An 18,724-nucleotide genomic window follows, 5' to 3' on the forward strand; every position below is an offset into this window, starting at 1 on the left:
ATTGCTCTCCCTCTGTTTTTCCTTATTGCTCTTTCCTTCCTGTGCCTTGTCAACTCTTGCTTTGTGCCTGATTGTTGCTGTGTATGTATATAAATTAATTACACGCAAAACTTGTGTATGCAGACCATTCCTTATCTTCTTACGCTTTTTAAATACACGTTACTACATTGCAGACTGTAACTATATATTTAGACAGAAAGTGATTAAAACCTGAACTTTGTTTTTTCCTTGGCCTGCCTGTCAGTGCTACAGCTGGGATGATGTGGTTTTTAGAGACAGTTGACATCCAGGCATGAACTATGACTTGTTTGGTTGCAAGCAATTGGTATGTATTAGTCAGCTTTAGCGAACACGAGAGAACACAACAATTGTTCACAAGCATGCATGGGGAGGATCTGGTAATTGTGGTGTCAGGTTTCCCCTCCTTCATTGCTTGCGGGGATTTAAATATATAGCACAAACTCTTTGTTGACATGAGAGTTCCTTCAATAAGGTTTGAAAGGACAAGCTTTTTAAAAGAACACATTTCAACAAACAAACATAACGAAATGTGACGCCTGTCTCAGAGTGTCTTAATAGGCTAGCTTTTGGTCTGAATGTAAGACAACAACCATGACCTAAGAGAGACTAAGGCCCCATAGAGCAGAGTCAAGAGATATTTTAGAGGATTTTCAAACCATTTCATGCGCCGCAGTTTTTCAAGCTACTGTTTATTTAAGAAATCATTGCAGCTCTAATAAAGGAGGTAGATTTATGCAGGATAAAATGCCATTCATTCACTGCATCTCTGCTTTGCTTCCTAATAATCTTAACTCTCTCTCAGTAGAAAACCAATGTATCCCACAGACTCTTGATCACTTAAACGCATCATAAGAACAAGGTCTGAGCCCTCACACCAACTGCGGACAAGATTCTTTTTTTTTTGTTTTCTATTCAGGTCATGAGTTTTTGATCCTACACACCTGACGCAAAGATTTTATGGTGCATAAGATTCAAAGTGTTTATTGTCATATGTACAGTAAAGAAACATGTTCCCCTGTACATTATTTCCCTATTTATTTTTTTTTTTGCTGTCCACAGTCAATGCCAAATATATATAGAAAATAGACTATAAAAAAGGTCGATCTCAAAACAGCAATAGAAATATAATACCGTAGAATATAAAATACAATAGAAACAGATCAAACAGAACAAGCTGACATATCTGTGTGCAACAGCCAGTGTGCCTGACTTTTAGATGAGTTACTTGATGGTTTAAAATTTGTGTTTAGGAGTCTGCAGTGGGAAAGAAACAGTTCTTTAGTCTGGTAGCCCTACATTACATCACCCTAACCCTGTACCTCCAGCCTGAGGACAGAGATGTGAACAGTCCGTGCTGGGTGCAGGTGGGGTCCTGTGGACTGTAATGTAGATACTCTGCAGAGAAGGCAGTGGAGTCCTGGTGATCCTTTCAGCAGTCCTCACCACTCTCTGCGTCTGCGGTCCATGGTAGTGCTGCCGTACCACACGCTGATGTGACCGGTCAATATGCTCTCAACAATGCAGCTGTAGAAGTTGCTGAGGATCTTAGGCGACGTGCCGAACTTCAGCGGCTGTTGGGCCTTCTAACCCTAACCCTAACCCTTCAGTGTCCAGGTGAGGGCCTCAGTAATGTGAACGTCCAGGTACTTAAAGCTGCTCACCCTCTCCACTTCAAGCTACCAGATAAACAGTGGCTGAGAACTTCCTTTATAAGAACTTCTTTTTCAGTGACTATAATTCCTGGGAGAGTGGCACATACATGCACACTTTAATTACCTGCAAGTTATAAAAGATTATTTCCCAGGTTGCATGGATGGGATTAAGATTTTAATTTGATTGTGTTATTGAGAGAGCTGTGTTGTGGCTTTACATGATGTCACTATTTAAAAAGTTACTGGGTCATAGACTGGTTAGTTCTAAGATACAAATGGATAATAGGGAACTCACGTGGCTTTACAATTATAACAAAACAGAGCACGAGTGAAAGAGGCCCTTGGAATAAAGTGGCCTTTCCGAATATTACTCTTCCACAACCAAAGAAGTGGGTGGGCCTTTCCAACTGGCTCGCTCCATTTTTCCTGCTAAGGCTGAATGTGTTTTCCTGTCAAGATGCCATTTCTCAAGCCAAATACACGGTTGCAACTTCATTTACTGCTGATAACCTCTGTACTCGTCCTCCAAAAGAGAATGACCGAGAAAAAATTATCTTGCCAAAACATCAAAATTTGTATACAATGAATGTACAATAAAAGATGCAAAATGCACAAACATCACAACTCTTTCTTTGTCTCTGTGTGTCCCTCTCACCCAGGAAAGTCGGAGGTCTTCATCCAACTGGATTTGGAAGCAGAGTTTCATTTTACTCACTTGATTATGACCTTCAAGGTAAAAGCTCCTGAAGTTTTATCAGTTTCTCCTTTATCTACAAGCAGCAGAAAATAAGGATTTGTGTTGTGCTTTCTTATTCTAATCCTGCTAAAAGAAATAGGCAACTTTGCAAGAAGATATGTTGCAGACAGTTTGTGTCTCCTGTTCCGTAGACGTTCCGTCCAGCAGCCATGGTGATCGAACGGTCTGCAGATTTTGCTCGGACCTGGCAGGTCTATCGTTACTTCGCTCACGACTGTGCTGCCATATTTCCAGGGGTCTCCCTCGGTCCTTTACACAGCATTAATGATGTCATTTGTGAGTCGCGTTATTCGGACATTGAACCATCCACAGAGGGAGAGGTAAGAAAAATGTGGAGAATGAAAGTTTAATCAAGCTGCGCAACATACACTTCATTTTTGTGCACAAATAAATATACTATATTAAAGTAAATGTTGAAGTGGGAAGAGCCGGCCAGACTGTGTAGATACATACTCAGGTGTTGGATTGATCCTTGAGTAACTCTTTGTAAGAAGCATATATGCAAATTGGCCTAAGGTTCAATGACTCCTTTAAAGCTCACACTCCAGTTTCCAGTTTGACTGTTGTTAAACAGAGCCTGCATTTGAAATGAACAGCAGATTTTAGAAAAACCGCCCCCATGAAAATCTAAAGAAAAACAAAAATGCTGTAGGATGCAAATAATTATTAAAAGATGGTGTTAATTTATTAATTTCCTGAAGTAAAGGACGCTGGTAAAACAGAATCCAGTGTAAGCCTTCCGACATTTGATAAGCATGTGACCTGACCTTTAATTGGTTTGAATTAGATTCTTCACAAGACGCAGCTGTGTGCATCCCATATGCATCCAAGAAACATCAGCAGTGAATCAGCAATCAGTATCTGTGTTTTTTTTTTGTCTAATGTGATTCGACAATTCATTCCCCGATTTTGTATTTTATCAAATATCTGAAATGAAGGAACGTTATCTTTGCCAATAATGTTAAAATGTTTTTCTTCCCTCTAATGTTTAAAACAAACTGAACCCAAACCAGGAAGAAAAAAACAATCCAAAAGGTCTTGTTAAAATGTTACATCCCTACTTTATGTACAGTTTTCTTCTTTCACTGCAGCATCACTGAACTGCTTCACTAAAAGTTATGAACAATGAACCATTGCTGGATGCTCACATTTTTCAAAATAAGAGGACCAAAATATTATTTTCTAAGTTCATTTTTACCCCATTGGACCAAACTCGTACCGAACCGTGACTTCTGTGTACTGTCACACCCCTATGTATTCAAAGGTGAATTGCGCCCCCCCAAAACGTTTTTAGCACCAGACGCCACTGCTAACAACCTATTCTAACTTTAGTAGAATAAATTGCCATCTGGAAATTCATTTTAGCACCTTGCATTAGCACAAAGGAGCACGAGGCTCCTATTTTCTGTGCTTTCCACATTGAAGAATTAAGCATGTGTGTAAGATTTCAAGTTAACTTCAACATGTATAGTAAAGCCAAAGAGGTTTTTTTTTTATGTAATGGAGCAGTTTGAATGTGAAGTTGAAAATGCTAACAGTATTTTCAGCATGCTGCACTTTAATTGGTCTTTATTTTATTACTTATTTTTATTTTCCTCTCTAGATCCAGGTATGTTTTAATTTAAAATTAACCATTCTTTGTTCAGGGAATTGGGTTATGTTTTATATTTTCAATTTGACAATAAATTAAAAATTGTATCACTTTTTTTTTTTTTTTGCATTTTTAAGTACTGAAAATGTACGGAACTGTGTTTTCAAAACCGAAGCACATGCCAAACTGTGAATTTAGCTTACTGTTACATCCCTAATCGACACATTTCATTTAACAGTTCAAGTCTATGTAATGTGTTTTCATATTAATGATTCCCTGACATAGGTCATCTACAGAGTGTTGGATCCAGCCATCAGGATTGAAGATCCATACAGCCCAAGCATCCAGAGTAGGTTACACACACACACACGAGCTTTACAGCCACTCAATTTCCACTGAAGTTCTCATTTTAGCACACTGACCTTACAAGTGATTGGGTTTGACTTAGGTTTTTCAACAGCAGCCTAATTTCACGACACTGTGACAGTCAAAACTGTTTGAATTTTTTTTTAGACAAACATGATGACCTGTTCACGCTCCTCTTTGTGATGGCTTTGATGATGAAAAAATGATAACAATAACAATAATAAATAACAACAACAATAAGAAGAATATTAGCAAATAGATACATTACAGCAGCCCATTTTGTTGTGCTGATGTAACTGTGTGGCAAGAGGTTTTCCTTTCTTTCAGGGGTTATTGTCAAATCTGACGAGGCTACAACACACACACAACTTGTGCCTCTTGTGCAAGTAAGCTGTTAACTGAAAAGATATCATGAAATAAATCATACTATTCCAAATTTACTCCTCAGAAAATTCCATCATGTTCATGTCCAAGTTGTATTCACATTTGTCACTTTACATGAAACACAGTTAGCTGTTGTCATCCAGCTGTGACACATTAAAAACTTAAACAGCCTGTCTCTCTGGGGTGTGAAAAATTGACCTGCTGCGTAGAAGGCATGGAGTGATGTGAAAAGCAGCTGTTTCTCTCACAGCCTCAGTGTCCTGCCCCTCGTGTTTCCCAGAAACCTGTGTTGAATTTTCTATGCAGCAGCAGAGGTTGACTTGTTCTCTTGTTAAATATCTGGATGTAACAGGCCTGCATGTCAACCTCTGACTCCCCCCCACAGCTGAACAGTGTTTATTTACTGCCAGCTGTTGTCAAGACAAGGAATTAATGATTTTTTTGTTTGTTTCCTGATCACTTGAGTGAGAGAAGGTTACATTTTGCCCCGAGTTTAACCTTCAAGACAAACATCCTTTTAGTGAATACTCTGCCTCAGTGACTGGCAGACCATGACCCCCCCCAGTCACAACCCAGGATCTGACAGTGTTTTGGAGATAATCCACAGCCTCAGAGGATGTCTGTCAGGAAGGCTGAGCAGAGAACAAACACTCTACAAGAAACTGATTTCATTCTTACTCCCAGCATTTACAGAGCCACATAAGCAGTACTTTTGAGTAATTTCTAATCATGTTTTGGAATTTGTGCATGAACTCTTGTGGTTATTGGTCAACTTAGAGCGAATAGTTTCACAAACAAAATTGCAGGTTTTGCCACCAACACCAAGAAATGTCAACCAAAGTACTATTAGAACTGTATAAGTCTTTTATACTTAAATAAGTAAAAATGTTTTGATAGAGACTAACATAGGGTATAAATTAAATTGCCCAAAATTAGTCAATTAATCCAAAAAATTGGCATGCATTTTTTCAGTGCACGCCTCACTTAATCCTAATGCTCTGACTTTTACTCTTGTGTCAGCATTTCTTTCGCTCTAAATATCTGTATAACTGATCAGATGTAGTTTGAGTTGTATTGCAAATGAGCAATACAACACAGTAAAAATACAAAGCCAACAACTTGCTAAATATTTCTTGCAAATGAAAATCTTAGCACTATTATGAAAGTGTTAGCTTGTTCATCCTAGCATTTACTGAAAGCTGTTCCAAAGTACAAGGGGACACAGGCATGTCCTGTAATGAATTATCAATGATTAGTTTTAATCTATGATATTTTTTTACAGTTTATTTGCTGATCATTTTAGCTGCTAAACATCAGCATGCACACTTGGCATGGAGTACCAAAGCATCACAACTCCGTTTTTGTCTGTTTTTGTTCTATAAGTCTCTTTGTTCATTATAATAAAAAGTGGACAATTCCCAAATCAGTTGGAAACTGTAAAAAGCACAACATAATCTCGCTTTCTCAGTTCTGTGTTCAGTTATACATAGCTAGTAATATGTGCCAGTGGCAGTCTTAGCCATAGGCTTGCTGAAGAATGCTGGCTGATGTCTGGGACCGTTATCCAGGCTGCTGTTTCTGCAGTAGGCGAAACGTTGTGGGGGAACCACAGGGATTAGCTCCCATCTGTTACTGCAGATAAAGTCAGCAGGATAAAATTAGTTGGTCAGAGTTTGGAAGAAACTAAATTCTTCCATGTACCATTTCATTCATCTAATTGTACTGGTGCAGCTTCAGCTCCACAGGAAGAAAAATGAATGGAAACGTTCAGATTTAGAGGAAATCAGACTCCAGACTGCATTTGATGGTGTTATACTGATAATTAACGTTAATCATAGCATATCTTGATAGCAATGGGAGTTAATGCTAATTTGCATTGCATTTTTTAGGCTCTTTTGCTAATCCAAAGACTTGTTCCCCTACTACTTGAACCAACAACAATCAGTGTATAATCTGAGTAAACCCTGTGCCGACTGATAGTGTTACTGGAAGTCACAGGCATTTCCTCCTCAGTTGGTCTGGGAGAGTGGGCCTGTGGGAGCAGAACAGCTCTAGTCATTTTTAAACTTTATTGACATGTACTGGTTTGTGTGTGCGTGTATGTGATGAGATCTACTGGTGAACAGCTGGACTGTAACAGAAGTGAATGTTCCATCCATGTTAATCATCTCTGTGTGGGAAGAACCAATTCCACACCAAATTCCATTGCTGTCCATCAGATTTTCCATCTTCTGGAAATACACTTAAAACCTACAAATGTCATATGGATGATGACTCCCTTCCTGCCAGTTTGAGCTATTTGATTTGGATTTCCACCTTTTTCAAACAACTAACTGTTTACAGCAAATAGCGAAGTCTCTGCTGTCTTTCTGAACAGACATCGGAAAATCGTAATGTGTATTCTATCTCTTAATAAATATATATCGGAAGATGTTTGCATAGCTGTTTATGCAGCTAATGATCAAGCCAGTGATTGTATATCATGAATGAAACAGTTAATGCCAATTCCTTAGTTCAAACACAGTGCCAGAGCTCCCTCTAAAATGATAATGACTTATCTGTTTTGTTGCACTGCTTTCTCATGTTCTATTGGCACTGGCTTTGTCTTCTCAGGGTAAAAGTGCTTCTATGTAATTTGATGTGTGACTTTTGACATCAAGTCAGGTTTCTGCATACATTCACACACGAAGATTGCCAGTGTTTGGATAACAGTAAACTTAAATTAACCTCCACTATAGATGTGAAAAGAACACGTCCTCTTCCTCTTCCACTCATCCTCTGCATGTTCCCTTATCCCAACAGATCAGCTGAAAATCACTAACCTGAGAGTGAACTTCACCAGACTTCACACACTGGGAGACACCCATCTGGACTCAAGAGTAGAAATAAAGGAGAAGTATTATTATGCTATATATGAGCTTGTTGTTCGTGGAAACTGCTTCTGTTATGGCCACGCCTCAGAATGCGCCCCCATCGACGGCATCAGGGACGATATAGAAGGAATGGTGAGTGATGGTGAGAACTCCCCACAGCATAGACCTTTAACTAGCACAGTTTTATCCCTGTGATCTCCCCTCATCAGCTGAAATATTTCATTCCCGGTGCACATCACCGTAACCCTCCTGTACTCTTGTCCATTTTTAAAAGGTTCATGGCAGGTGTGTGTGCAACCACAACACCAAGGGTTTGAACTGTGAGCAATGTGATGACTTCCACAATGACCTGCCCTGGAGACCAGCTGAGGGACGCAACACCAATGCCTGCAAGAGTGAGTCCAGAGCAGGAGGCCCGGGGGACATAAAGTGCAGGGGGGGAAAAAAAAAAAAAAAAAAAACATCCGAAAGATCATTTCACTTCAGGAAGAAGATGTCACATGCTAACTTCTAGTTGATTGTCAGCAGGTTCATGCATCTTTAAGGCATTGTGGCTATTAACACCTTTAAAAATATAGATGACCTGCAGATATACATGCTTGTGGAGTGATGACTAATAAATTTGAACCAATTACCTGTTTTCCAGAGTGTAACTGTAACGGACACTCCACTCAGTGCCACTTTGACATGGCTGCGTATTTGGCCACGGGTAATGTCAGCGGAGGAGTGTGCGATGACTGTCAGCACAACACCATGGGACGCAACTGTGAGACCTGCAAACCTTTCTATTACAAAGACCCCTTCAAAGATATAAGGGACCCACAAGTTTGCATAGGTGAGTGTGTGATTGTGTGCATTATTAAAGAATTATTGAAAGAAAAAATGTGTGGCCGCTGCTGCTTTTAACTCCAGAAGCCTCTGGGATATTATCTTTATTAGATTTTCTTATAGTTGAAGTCATATAGAATGTCAAAATGATCCAAGTAGAGTTCCCTATACCTTACAGCTTCATTGCAAAGAGAAGATATTCCTCCTTCCAGTCAACACAACACAATTTGCCAGTTTAACTCCAACTAATGAATTTAAAAAAATCACCCCTCCACCTCTCTACCCTGTAGCTTGTGACTGTGACCCAGATGGTTCTTTGAACGGGGGGATGTGTGACAGCCATACTGACACGTCCCTCGGCATGGTGGGAGGTCAGTGTCGTTGCAAGGCCAACGTGGAAGGACCGCGCTGCGACAAGTGTAAACCTGGCTTCTTTGGCCTGAGCGCTGAAAATCCTCAAGGTTGCCAACGTGAGTGCACACCTTTTTAAAGCTCACACAAACATACAACAAATGCAGACCCCGTTTGTCCATGTTGTGTCAGAGGTTCTTCAGCAATTCTGAAACTTTCTTCTCTATTTGCACATTGCAATTATTCATTCACATCAGGCTGATTGCTACTTTAAATACTTTATAGGGACCTCATACCTGATAAATCATGTTACTATACACCGTTTCTAACCTCAATAATGTCATATTGACATTACCCTTGTTTGGTTCTCAGTTCTAGCAACTTTGTTGATGAATTATCTGGAAATACAAACAAAAACCTGCATTTTTCCAGGCCTGACCAGGCTATGCAGGTCTTCTTCTCAGCCCCAAAAAGCCTCTGCCAAGGGAGGACTTCAATTATTGGTCCTTAAATTACCTTTTGGCGCATTTTGCTCGGAAAAAGAAAATTTCCTTCCTGACCAGATACTAATACCACTCAAATTTTCCCAGTTTATTTATGTTTGTTTTACCATTTCATAGAGGTTTATTTATGTCTGTAGTCATATATGGGTCTGTGTGTATTTATACGTACATATAATGTACTATTATTGTTTTGTTTTTATACATTTATTTTAATGTATCTATTGTGTGTGTGGATGGATGTGTGTTATTTTTTTATCTATTTTCACTCTTATTTTTTGTTTGGTTTGTTTTGAATTAGACCGTTATGTACCTGATGTGTAATACAGTGATTTGCCTTGTTTTATGGCAAAAAGAAAAACCATAAAAGCAGAATTCCTAAAAGCCCGATTGGTTTTGCCCTCCGCTCTCCAGCTTGCTGGTGTGACAACAGAGGAACCGTGTCAGGCAGTTCACAGTGTGACCCTGTCAGTGGAGACTGCTTCTGCAAGCGTCTTGTGACTGGACGCAGCTGTGATCAATGTCTGGTAAGGCAAAAGTGGAAAAATATTATAAATTTTTTTAGAACTTATTTTCTCTCTATGGCAGTCAGTAATTTATTAATGTGACATTAAACAAGTCACCCACCACACACATGTATGATTTATTCATCAAGCCTGTTTTGCTGATATTCTACCTGTGGACTGTCTGTTCTTTTTATACCTGTCACTTTATCTTTTTTTTTTTTTTTGATACAATTAGCTTTAAGCATAAGGCCAGAATTCAATTCCTCAGCACAATATTACACTTCCCACTGTTTCTTTCTCTTGTTTATCTCTCACCCTCTGCCCAGCAGCCAGAGATGTGAGGTAGTCAAGCTTCCAGCTATAATTCAACCTCTTGTCCCAAAGCTACTCAACCAGGAATAGTGTAGGCAGGAATGTGAGCTCCTTCCTGGGCTCAGTGTCTAAAATTAGCACAGGGATTTCAGGCTTGTCCGGTTGGTGTGGGTTACAGCAGACCTAAAATGGTCAGGACCTGGACCTATTCTGAAAGTGGATCCTATCATCCGTGTGAAACATCAACAGTTGGAATCATACTAAGAAGAGAAAACTTACCTTTCTCTCACTGCAGTAGAGGTATAGAGATGATATGCCCAGTATTACAGAGCACGCAAAGTTTCATTGATGAGTCACATAAGTGTTTCTCATGTTAGTGTTCCAGATAGCTGTGACGTCTAACAGGCTGGTAAGAAACATTACACTGGTATCACTGCAAACAGATGATTAGACGGCTCTTCCAGAAATTTGAACTGTGTGGCTCAGTGGCTCCTTATCAGACCTCAGCAGAGCTCGATGACGAGCTGATCATTTGAATCAGGTGTGCTGGAGCAGGGTGACATCCAAAACATGCCGGCCAGTAGCTCTGGACACATCTGATGTAAATAATGTATGAAAGTGACCAGAATTTGATTCAACACTAATGGAGAAATAACAACATGTGGCAGATATGAACGCATCCTCCAAAACGTCAAAGCAAAATGCTGCCTCATACGTATCGACAAGTTCCCCTCATTCTAGAATCACACAGAAGGTGATGCATCATGTCTCTGGACGTAACCATCTGTCTGTAAATCGCTTTGTCCTCTGTCTGTCCTCCTCTCTCTAGCCAGAGCACTGGGCACTGAGCCACGACCTGAACGGCTGCAGAGGCTGCGAGTGTGACATCGGAGGATCTCTGGACAATCAGTGAGTGGTGCTGTGGCTTCAGTCCTGACTTGCAAATAAGTCAGTCAAGGCGGTCCTGCATGGAATCTCAGAGATGCTTTTCTTTACTGGCATCAGAGAGGCTGATTTCTCTGGTGTAGTAATCTGCTATACCTTCATTCTTCAGTTAATCTCCTCTGCCATTAGCACATGATGTTTCCTGTTTTGCCATCACAATTTAAAAATGAGCCAGATTAAGATGCTTTTCAAATACAGATTCATACAGATGGTGTATCCAAGAATCTGATCATCTGATGAGCTAGGTTTTGGAAGAGTTTCAGCTCTGACTCTTTTTTGATACACACTAACCCACAACAAGCACTAAATCTCCCTGTGCAGCTGCACAGTGTTACCAAAGGCATTATTTCTCTCCTCCTGTAGGTGAATTGTAATGACTGAGGTCATTCTTTAACTTTTCAAACAGCGCCATCATCAGTTCAAAGTCTGTGGTTCATGAGCAATATAAAAACATACTCATGAATTTCAGGTGCACTTTGTGTTTTTACTGTGGTAAAATGATAATGCTAACTTGATGGCAATTAATTCATTGAGCATGTATCTGCCAATCATCGGCACGTTTTTACTGTCACTGTGAGCAAATAAGCAGGTTAGTTCTAGTATTTGGCATACCTGTAGAGTCTCAATCTTGGCAAAAGAAAGTGATATTTTAGCCATAAGTCTTTTTCTTCTCAAATAATAACTAAGCACTTTATTTCCTCTGCAGCTGCTCCATGGAGAGCGGTCAGTGTCACTGCCGTAGTCACATGACAGGACGGCAGTGCACACAGGTGGAGTCTGGCTATTTCTTCATGGCTCTGGATCACCTCCTTTATGAAGCGGAGTGGGCCAAAATGGGACAGGTGAGGCACACTGTATCTCTTCGTACATGCTGGCATCATTTGAAGTCTGTGGCTTTAACATGAAAACCTAATTAAACATGTATATGAATATTTTCAGGGTTGTGTGCTGGAGACCAGGGAGCACCAGCTCGGTCGTCCTGCCTCTTGGACGGGCATTGGATTCGCCCGAGTACCTGAGGGTGGCAGCCTGGACTTCTTCATCAGTGACATCCCCTACTCCATGGAATATGACTTGCTTATTCGCTACGAGGCGCAGGTCTGTGCTTTTCTCATTTTCATGCATTATCTTTTTCAGTCAGAGACTCCCCCAGTCAAAACATTTTGTGAACATGTCGCTGAGACACTTTTTCTGCTAGTTATCTGCCAAACTGTGTCTCCATAAAACCACCAATCCTTCCTCTTCTACTTGCGTAGTATAACATGCTGGTTTATGATTTAGAAGTGCTGGCAAGCAGATTTCGTTACCTTTGGAGAAAGTGTTACCCCTGTTTCTATGCTTTGTTTTATGATGCTCTAGCTATTTAACACAGTGGCTTGACACTGTCACAACTATTCCTTCGAGTACGTGCAGATTTCCCTGCACCGCTCACTCTGGAACATGCTGCAGATTTAGCAGGTTTTAGCTCTTTGACTATAAATCATTTCCATACGTGATACGTTCATCGTTGCGTGTGTTTTGCTGTGTCCTAACCATTTACCAAAGCTTTTCTGCTTGATTTCTCATGGAAAAATATTCATACTCATATTTTGCAATCTGTAGTTTCTGGCCACATTTTAATCATACATGCACATATTTTTTCTAGATGCCACGGGACTGGGAGGAGGTGCGAATAACAGTGGTCCGCCCAGGGCCGATACCGACCAGCAGCCCATGTGGAAACACCATCCCAAATGATGACAGACTCACTGTCTCTCTGCCGGCTGGAGTCAGGTCTGTGGTTCAAACAGCCCGACACACACACACACACACACACACACACACACACACACACTCTCAATCATACTGTACATAATCACTGATTGTAAAATGCGTGCTAATTGTATTTGCTGCAGGTTTGTGGTCCCCCCTCAGCCTGTGTGTCTGGAGAGAGGTGTGACTTACACTCTGCGCTTTGAGTTTGTACGCTATCAGGATGCCAACAGCATCCTCAACGGAGCAGCCAATGCTATTCTCCTTGTGGACTCAGTGAGATTCTTTTTCCATCTGAGTTAGGAATAAGTTGTTGTTGTCCTTCCACACTCAAACATCTCCTTCCCGTTCCTCTCCAGATTGCCCTGATGCCGCGCCACTCCTACATGGAGATGTTCAATGCGGGCGATCCAGCCTCAAATATCAGAAAGCAGACGTATGAACGGTACCGCTGCCATGAAGGGGCGAAGAGCGTGGCCCGCCCACTGATGAGTGACACTTGTGCCAAGCTGATCACCAGCATGTCGGCCATCATTAACGATGGGGCTCTGCGTGAGTGAAGAAAGAGGCTTTAGAGTGACAGTGACGTTGTTTGTATTGCAGGCGGCTACAGTCACTAAAATTACAGCAAAACCACTGCCAATGAGCATAGATGCCATAAACAAGCCAGAAAATGAAGCTTCACTTTGGTAGAGCAGAATGATGATAATTAATGATAATTAATGATGATAATTAATACGAGCTCTGCTCATCAGTCTCTGCTTTAGGAGCAGAATACAACATGTGCACAATGAATTGTATATTGTTGAAACATCCCAGCACTCAGTTATACAATGCATTAGAACAATAGAGGAGTTGGTAATGCCCAAAACAATTCCTCTGTGTCAATGCAGTGAAGTTCAGTTTGATTTTAAGATGCAGCAGTGAGCAGGATGTTCACTGATGTCAGGGTTTACAGACCGGATCAATGTGCTTCTCTTTCCTCCTCCAGCCTGTAAGTGCGATCCTCAGGGGTCTGTCAGCTCCATGTGTGATGCCCGCGGTGGCCAGTGTCATTGCAAGCCCAATGTGATTGGTCGGCGCTGTGACCAGTGTGCTCCAGGAACTTACGGCTTTGGACCGTTGGGCTGCGTCGGTGAGAAACTTTAGATTCCGCTAGTTTTACAGTGGAGGCACTATTGATTCACTTGAGACCAGTTTAGGTTGTCACATATTCATTTTTTTCCATATTACTGCACCATTCATTTTGTTTGTTTTTCAAGCTGTTTTTCAACTATTAAAATTTGCTGGAAAAGCAACATTTCTGTGGAAGGGCTTGGTTAGATCTTTGCACTTCTACAGATAGTACAAAGATAATAAAGTAGTTTCACTGAACTCTTTGATGCTAAGATTGATAGTTTTGGTGAGTTCTATAGTGAAATTAAATTCTTTGTTTTTGGAATAAATCAGCTGAGCTCACAGTCATAATCTGATGAGTTTCCATTTCTGTCTCTGTGATCACGGCCAGAAAGAATTAGTTTAAACTAGGGCTGTCAAAATGAAAGCTTTAATCCAGATTTGCATGATTTAATTTGATAAAAAAAAACGTCTCTGGTGATGCCTATCAGGCAGCATGCTAATGAAATTTGTCATAGCCGAGTTGCTGTCAAGATGACAGCAGGCAGTACAGAGCAAAGCTTAGCATTAGTTATCAGGACTGTCCCCTGGAGAGGTGGTCAGTAGTGGTCATCAGCTCATTCAGAAAGCCATGAAAAACTGTCGTCATTACAGGTAACATTGTACATAAGAAGCAGTCAGCCCTCCTCTCCAATATACAAGTAAACAAGTGAGTCTGTCTCAGCAGTTGGCTAAAAGATGAATAAGAGGGCCACATTAATGTGGCTATTTGTTTGTTCACAAAAAAAAGTGCTAAATGTGTTTTTGGTATGTTTTTTTAGTTATACATTGCAATCTGGACACCACATCTGCTCTTTGGTTTAAATAAACACGTTAAGTATTTATATATTGCAGTCCCTGCGATGAAAAACCATATCAATAATGAATGAATATTAATCCAGATTGATTTAAATTGTGTCATGAGATTAATCAGATTAAAATTTTAATCGTTTGACAGCCCTAGTTTAAATCCAGTAAGCTATAAATGTTTATCTTTCTTTTCTTTTCTCTTTCTCCTCTTGACTCCTTCTCTGCTTCATCTCTTCCTATCCTATTCTCCTCCCCCTCTTCTTCTGCTGCCTTTGCAGCCTGCGGCTGCAGTTTGGAGGGCTCTGTGACTCGTCTCTGTGACAAGTTCACTGGACAGTGCCAGTGCCGTCCAGGAGCATTTGGTCAGCGCTGTGATGGATGCCAGGCAGGTCACTGGGGCTTCCCTAGCTGCCGACCGTGCCAGTGTAATGGACATGCAGACCAGTGTGACCAGAGAACCGGAGCCTGCATCAACTGCAGGGACAACACTGGGGGAGACAAGTGTGAAAGGTGATGATCCAGCAGGAGGAAGATCGAGATTTACACATGATAGATAAGATACCATACTATTTCTTTCACAAATGAAATTTGAAAATGAAACAGAAATAGGAGCAAACACAGAATATAAACTCAAGACAACGACACAAACAACAATGGCTATTGATTCTTAGCTGAACTTGAAGTATGGCACAGTCAAAACTGAACAGGACAATTTTCAGCTGCACTCTTCTGGCATGTTGTGCTTTCACCTTGTCACCTCATCTTGTCACTTTTAACTGTCATCTCTGTAGGTGTGCCAATGGTTACTATGGTAACCCAGTGCTGGGCGTAGCATCGGGTGGTCAGTGCCGACCGTGCCCATGTCCGGATGGGCCAAACAGTGGGCGTCATTTCGCAGCATCCTGTTACAAGGACAGCCGTAACAGTCAAATAATCTGCAACTGTAACCTAGGCTACACAGGTAAACATCCTGTTACAACCGTCATCTCTGTCTTTCCCTCCTGTTTTACCAATGCTCATTCGTCAGAAGGAGTCGCTGATGAAATTATGAGGGCATGTCTGTATGTGTTTGTTGTGGCAACTGACTCCACATAGGATCCATAAATTATAACTGATCTGTGACACTTTCAAACATGCCACATGTTGAACGCAGTAATGCTGCTTCATTGTGCTCCCCTTAGAAGTGCCATTTTTGCCTCAGTATTTTATTTTGAAAGCATTATTGTAAAAATGTTTTGTAAGACCTTATTGGAGTGGATAAAAAGCATAATTCTGCACAAGCCTCACTTAAAGCTGAAAGATGCCTGCTATATATCAAATGAAAACTTTGCAATATACCTTACTTTGTTTCAGTGCATGTTGTTTGTAGCAGAGTGTAATACTGCCTAAAGAAAGAGCTGTCACATTATAAATAACCTCAGTGTTTGATATGAACAGTAAAACAAAACAACAAATTCAACTGAAAGTAGAGGTCTCATGACTCTGCCCCCTGACGGGCCCCAGCCCCCAGGTTGGCAATGCCTGAAGACAAGAAGTAAAGACAGTCGGAGATTAAAAGCACCAAGAGTATGAGATCTGAATATTCTGGTAGTTGATGAATATCATAACAAATTTAGTCATGCACTCAGGTGCAAGAAATGTTATCACCTCTGCGTCAACCACTGAGATTATTTCCTCCTGCAGGGCTGTTCTGAACATCTAAATGAGCTGAGCATGATGTCTCTCATCGGGCTCTGGTGAATGGTAACCTGTTATTTCCTCCCTCCCCTGTATTATTGGCACAGGGATTGTTAAACGCTCCGGGGTGACCATTTTTAAGCGTGAGTAATGATGGTTCAGCCCCATCCCATCCACTCCTGTCCCTTCCACCAACCCCACCCATGCATGGCTTCAGCACCCCCCCATCAATGGTGCTGTGCCACAGTGCACCCCTGCTTATGTGTGCTCTGTATGACAGAAATCCCATTTAAATTTAAGTGATTATTATTTTTTTAATCAGCTCAGTATAAATGTTTGGAACACAAGGACCTGACCCAGATTTAGTACGGTTTAGTTGTGTCAAAAAGTTATGTGTTCCACGTTGAAAATATTTGCACTTAAAAATAAGAAAAGAGAGAAATGTGTGTTTATGCACAGGTGTTGAGGCCTCAGTCTGGGTCACTCTGTGACTCAGTTAACTCTTCATCTTTATTTGCGGATGTTGTACAGTGAAAGTCAACACATGCAGACCGACGTCACGTTTTTTAACCAGCCTGGCTTTTCAGATTGAGCCCAGTAGGGAGTGCTGAAGGCTACTGGCCCTCCACTCTCTCCCTGTGGCTCTGTCGTCAAATCGAGCAACCGGGCACTTTCAAAAGCACAACAAACGGGATCTAGCTGACCAAAAGAAACTGTAGTCTTCATTTACTCTCTACCAAATTCCAACCCTTCTGTATATCTTCACTTTGTTCCTTTGCTCTCATCCCTGCTATCCATTTAACCTTCTTCTCACGGGTTAGGGCTTTACAGGCGACATTAAGATAAACAGACCACAAAACAGCCATATAAGAACAAGTGATAAAAAGATGATAAAATACAATTTACAACATAGTTACAATGAACTAAATGAATTAAATTAAAGAAGTCAGCAATGACTAAGATATAAAAAGCTAGGTCAAAGAGATGCATGGTATATTTAAAGATTTTAGCACATCCAGCTGCATTCAGGTCACATTCAGGTCCTCGGGAGACTGTTTCAGGTGCTCAGCAAAGAGTAACATCTGGCTCCCTGAAGATTTTAGTCCTTAGACCTCAGAAGCTTAAGTCCTTTGAACTAAGCAGCAATGGCTCATAAAGAGGGACAGACATGCCAGAGTAAGACCATCAAGTCATTTAAAAACATGTTAGATTTTTACTATTTAAAATCAATATGGACAGGAAACTAAAGTAAAAACTGGTGTAATAATATGTCATGGTGAATGAATCCAGAACTGTGACTCTACTGTAGTACATAATAGATTTTCTGAGAATGTGACAGCAAACACACTTAACTCATGAGAAAGGTTAACCAAATATCACTTGGTGATGAGTAACAAAACTGATTTTAGCATCGCTGTGTTGATATAACACTGTTCATGCTTTGCAGAAACGGTTTAAGCTAAATCGTAGACAAACATGTTTAATGACCTGGTGATTTTAACTATTTCCCATTCCTGCTGTTTTCTACACTTCACAGATTCTTAACGCAAATATATTTCAGTTCAAACAAAAATAGTCATACCACTGCCAAATGTCTTTCCAGCTCTCTGCTGTCGCCATGTTGTTTAAATCTCTTCTCTTTTCACTAAATGTAGGTGCTCGATGTGATGAATGTGCACCAGGATACTACGGTAACCCATCCCAGCCTGGAGGGCGCTGTCAGCAGTGTCAGTGCAACAACAACATAGACATGTCGGACATGGATGCGTGTGACAGGCAGACTGGAGAGTGCAGGAAGTGCCTCTACAACAGTGAAGGCCCAAACTGTAGCATCTGCAAGAGCGGCTACTTTGGAGATGCTTCTCGACGCAACTGCAGGAGTCAGTAACGTGTTCATTACAGCAGTGTCTTAGAGATGCAGTGCCATAGTGATGACATGCACTTCTCCAACCCCTCAGAATGTACATGCAACTTCCTGGGTACTGAGCGCAGCCAGTGTATGGAGCGTCAGGACTGTGTGTGCCAGCGTTCCACAGGCCAGTGCCAGTGTCTACCCAACGTCATAGGTCTGACGTGTGACCACTGCGCCCCCAACCACTGGAATCTGGCAAGTGGGAGGGGCTGTGAACCCTGTAGCTGTGACCCCAACAACTCTGTCACTTCTTCATGTAATGCGGTATGAAAGACTCACGTGTATTTAGAAAATACTTTGTTAATTTGTTCAGATGATCAACAACACAAAGT

The 18,724-nt window shown here is 41.0% G+C and overlaps 1 protein-coding gene across 3 annotated transcripts in view; it reads left to right on the forward strand.

Moving 5' to 3' along the window:
* The window catches only part of lamb2 (laminin, beta 2 (laminin S)), a 44,308-nt gene that overhangs the window by 17,191 nt on the left and 8,393 nt on the right, over window positions 1–18,724 (forward strand). For 2 of the 3 annotated variants that reach the window (XM_029506666.1, XM_029506668.1), the window contains 20 exons: window positions 2,333–2,406; window positions 2,562–2,750; window positions 4,307–4,370; window positions 7,574–7,776; window positions 7,919–8,039; window positions 8,291–8,479; window positions 8,763–8,942; window positions 9,738–9,850; window positions 10,971–11,050; window positions 11,793–11,928; window positions 12,026–12,184; window positions 12,732–12,859; window positions 12,982–13,114; window positions 13,198–13,390; window positions 13,830–13,973; window positions 15,082–15,313; window positions 15,595–15,764; window positions 16,588–16,623; window positions 18,136–18,360; window positions 18,439–18,656. In XM_029506666.1, the coding sequence (XP_029362526.1) occupies window positions 2,333–2,406; window positions 2,562–2,750; window positions 4,307–4,370; window positions 7,574–7,776; window positions 7,919–8,039; window positions 8,291–8,479; window positions 8,763–8,942; window positions 9,738–9,850; window positions 10,971–11,050; window positions 11,793–11,928; window positions 12,026–12,184; window positions 12,732–12,859; window positions 12,982–13,114; window positions 13,198–13,390; window positions 13,830–13,973; window positions 15,082–15,313; window positions 15,595–15,764; window positions 16,588–16,623; window positions 18,136–18,360; window positions 18,439–18,656 (2,987 nt within the window). The remainder of the gene's footprint in view (window positions 1–2,332; window positions 2,407–2,561; window positions 2,751–4,306; window positions 4,371–7,573; window positions 7,777–7,918; window positions 8,040–8,290; window positions 8,480–8,762; window positions 8,943–9,737; window positions 9,851–10,970; window positions 11,051–11,792; window positions 11,929–12,025; window positions 12,185–12,731; window positions 12,860–12,981; window positions 13,115–13,197; window positions 13,391–13,829; window positions 13,974–15,081; window positions 15,314–15,594; window positions 15,765–16,587; window positions 16,624–18,135; window positions 18,361–18,438; window positions 18,657–18,724) is intronic. The other variant, XM_029506667.1, reaches the window with a different exon arrangement.

Source organism: Echeneis naucrates, chromosome 7 (genome assembly GCF_900963305.1).
Source record: "Echeneis naucrates chromosome 7, fEcheNa1.1, whole genome shotgun sequence".
Classification (NCBI taxonomy): domain Eukaryota; kingdom Metazoa; phylum Chordata; class Actinopteri; order Carangiformes; family Echeneidae; genus Echeneis; species Echeneis naucrates.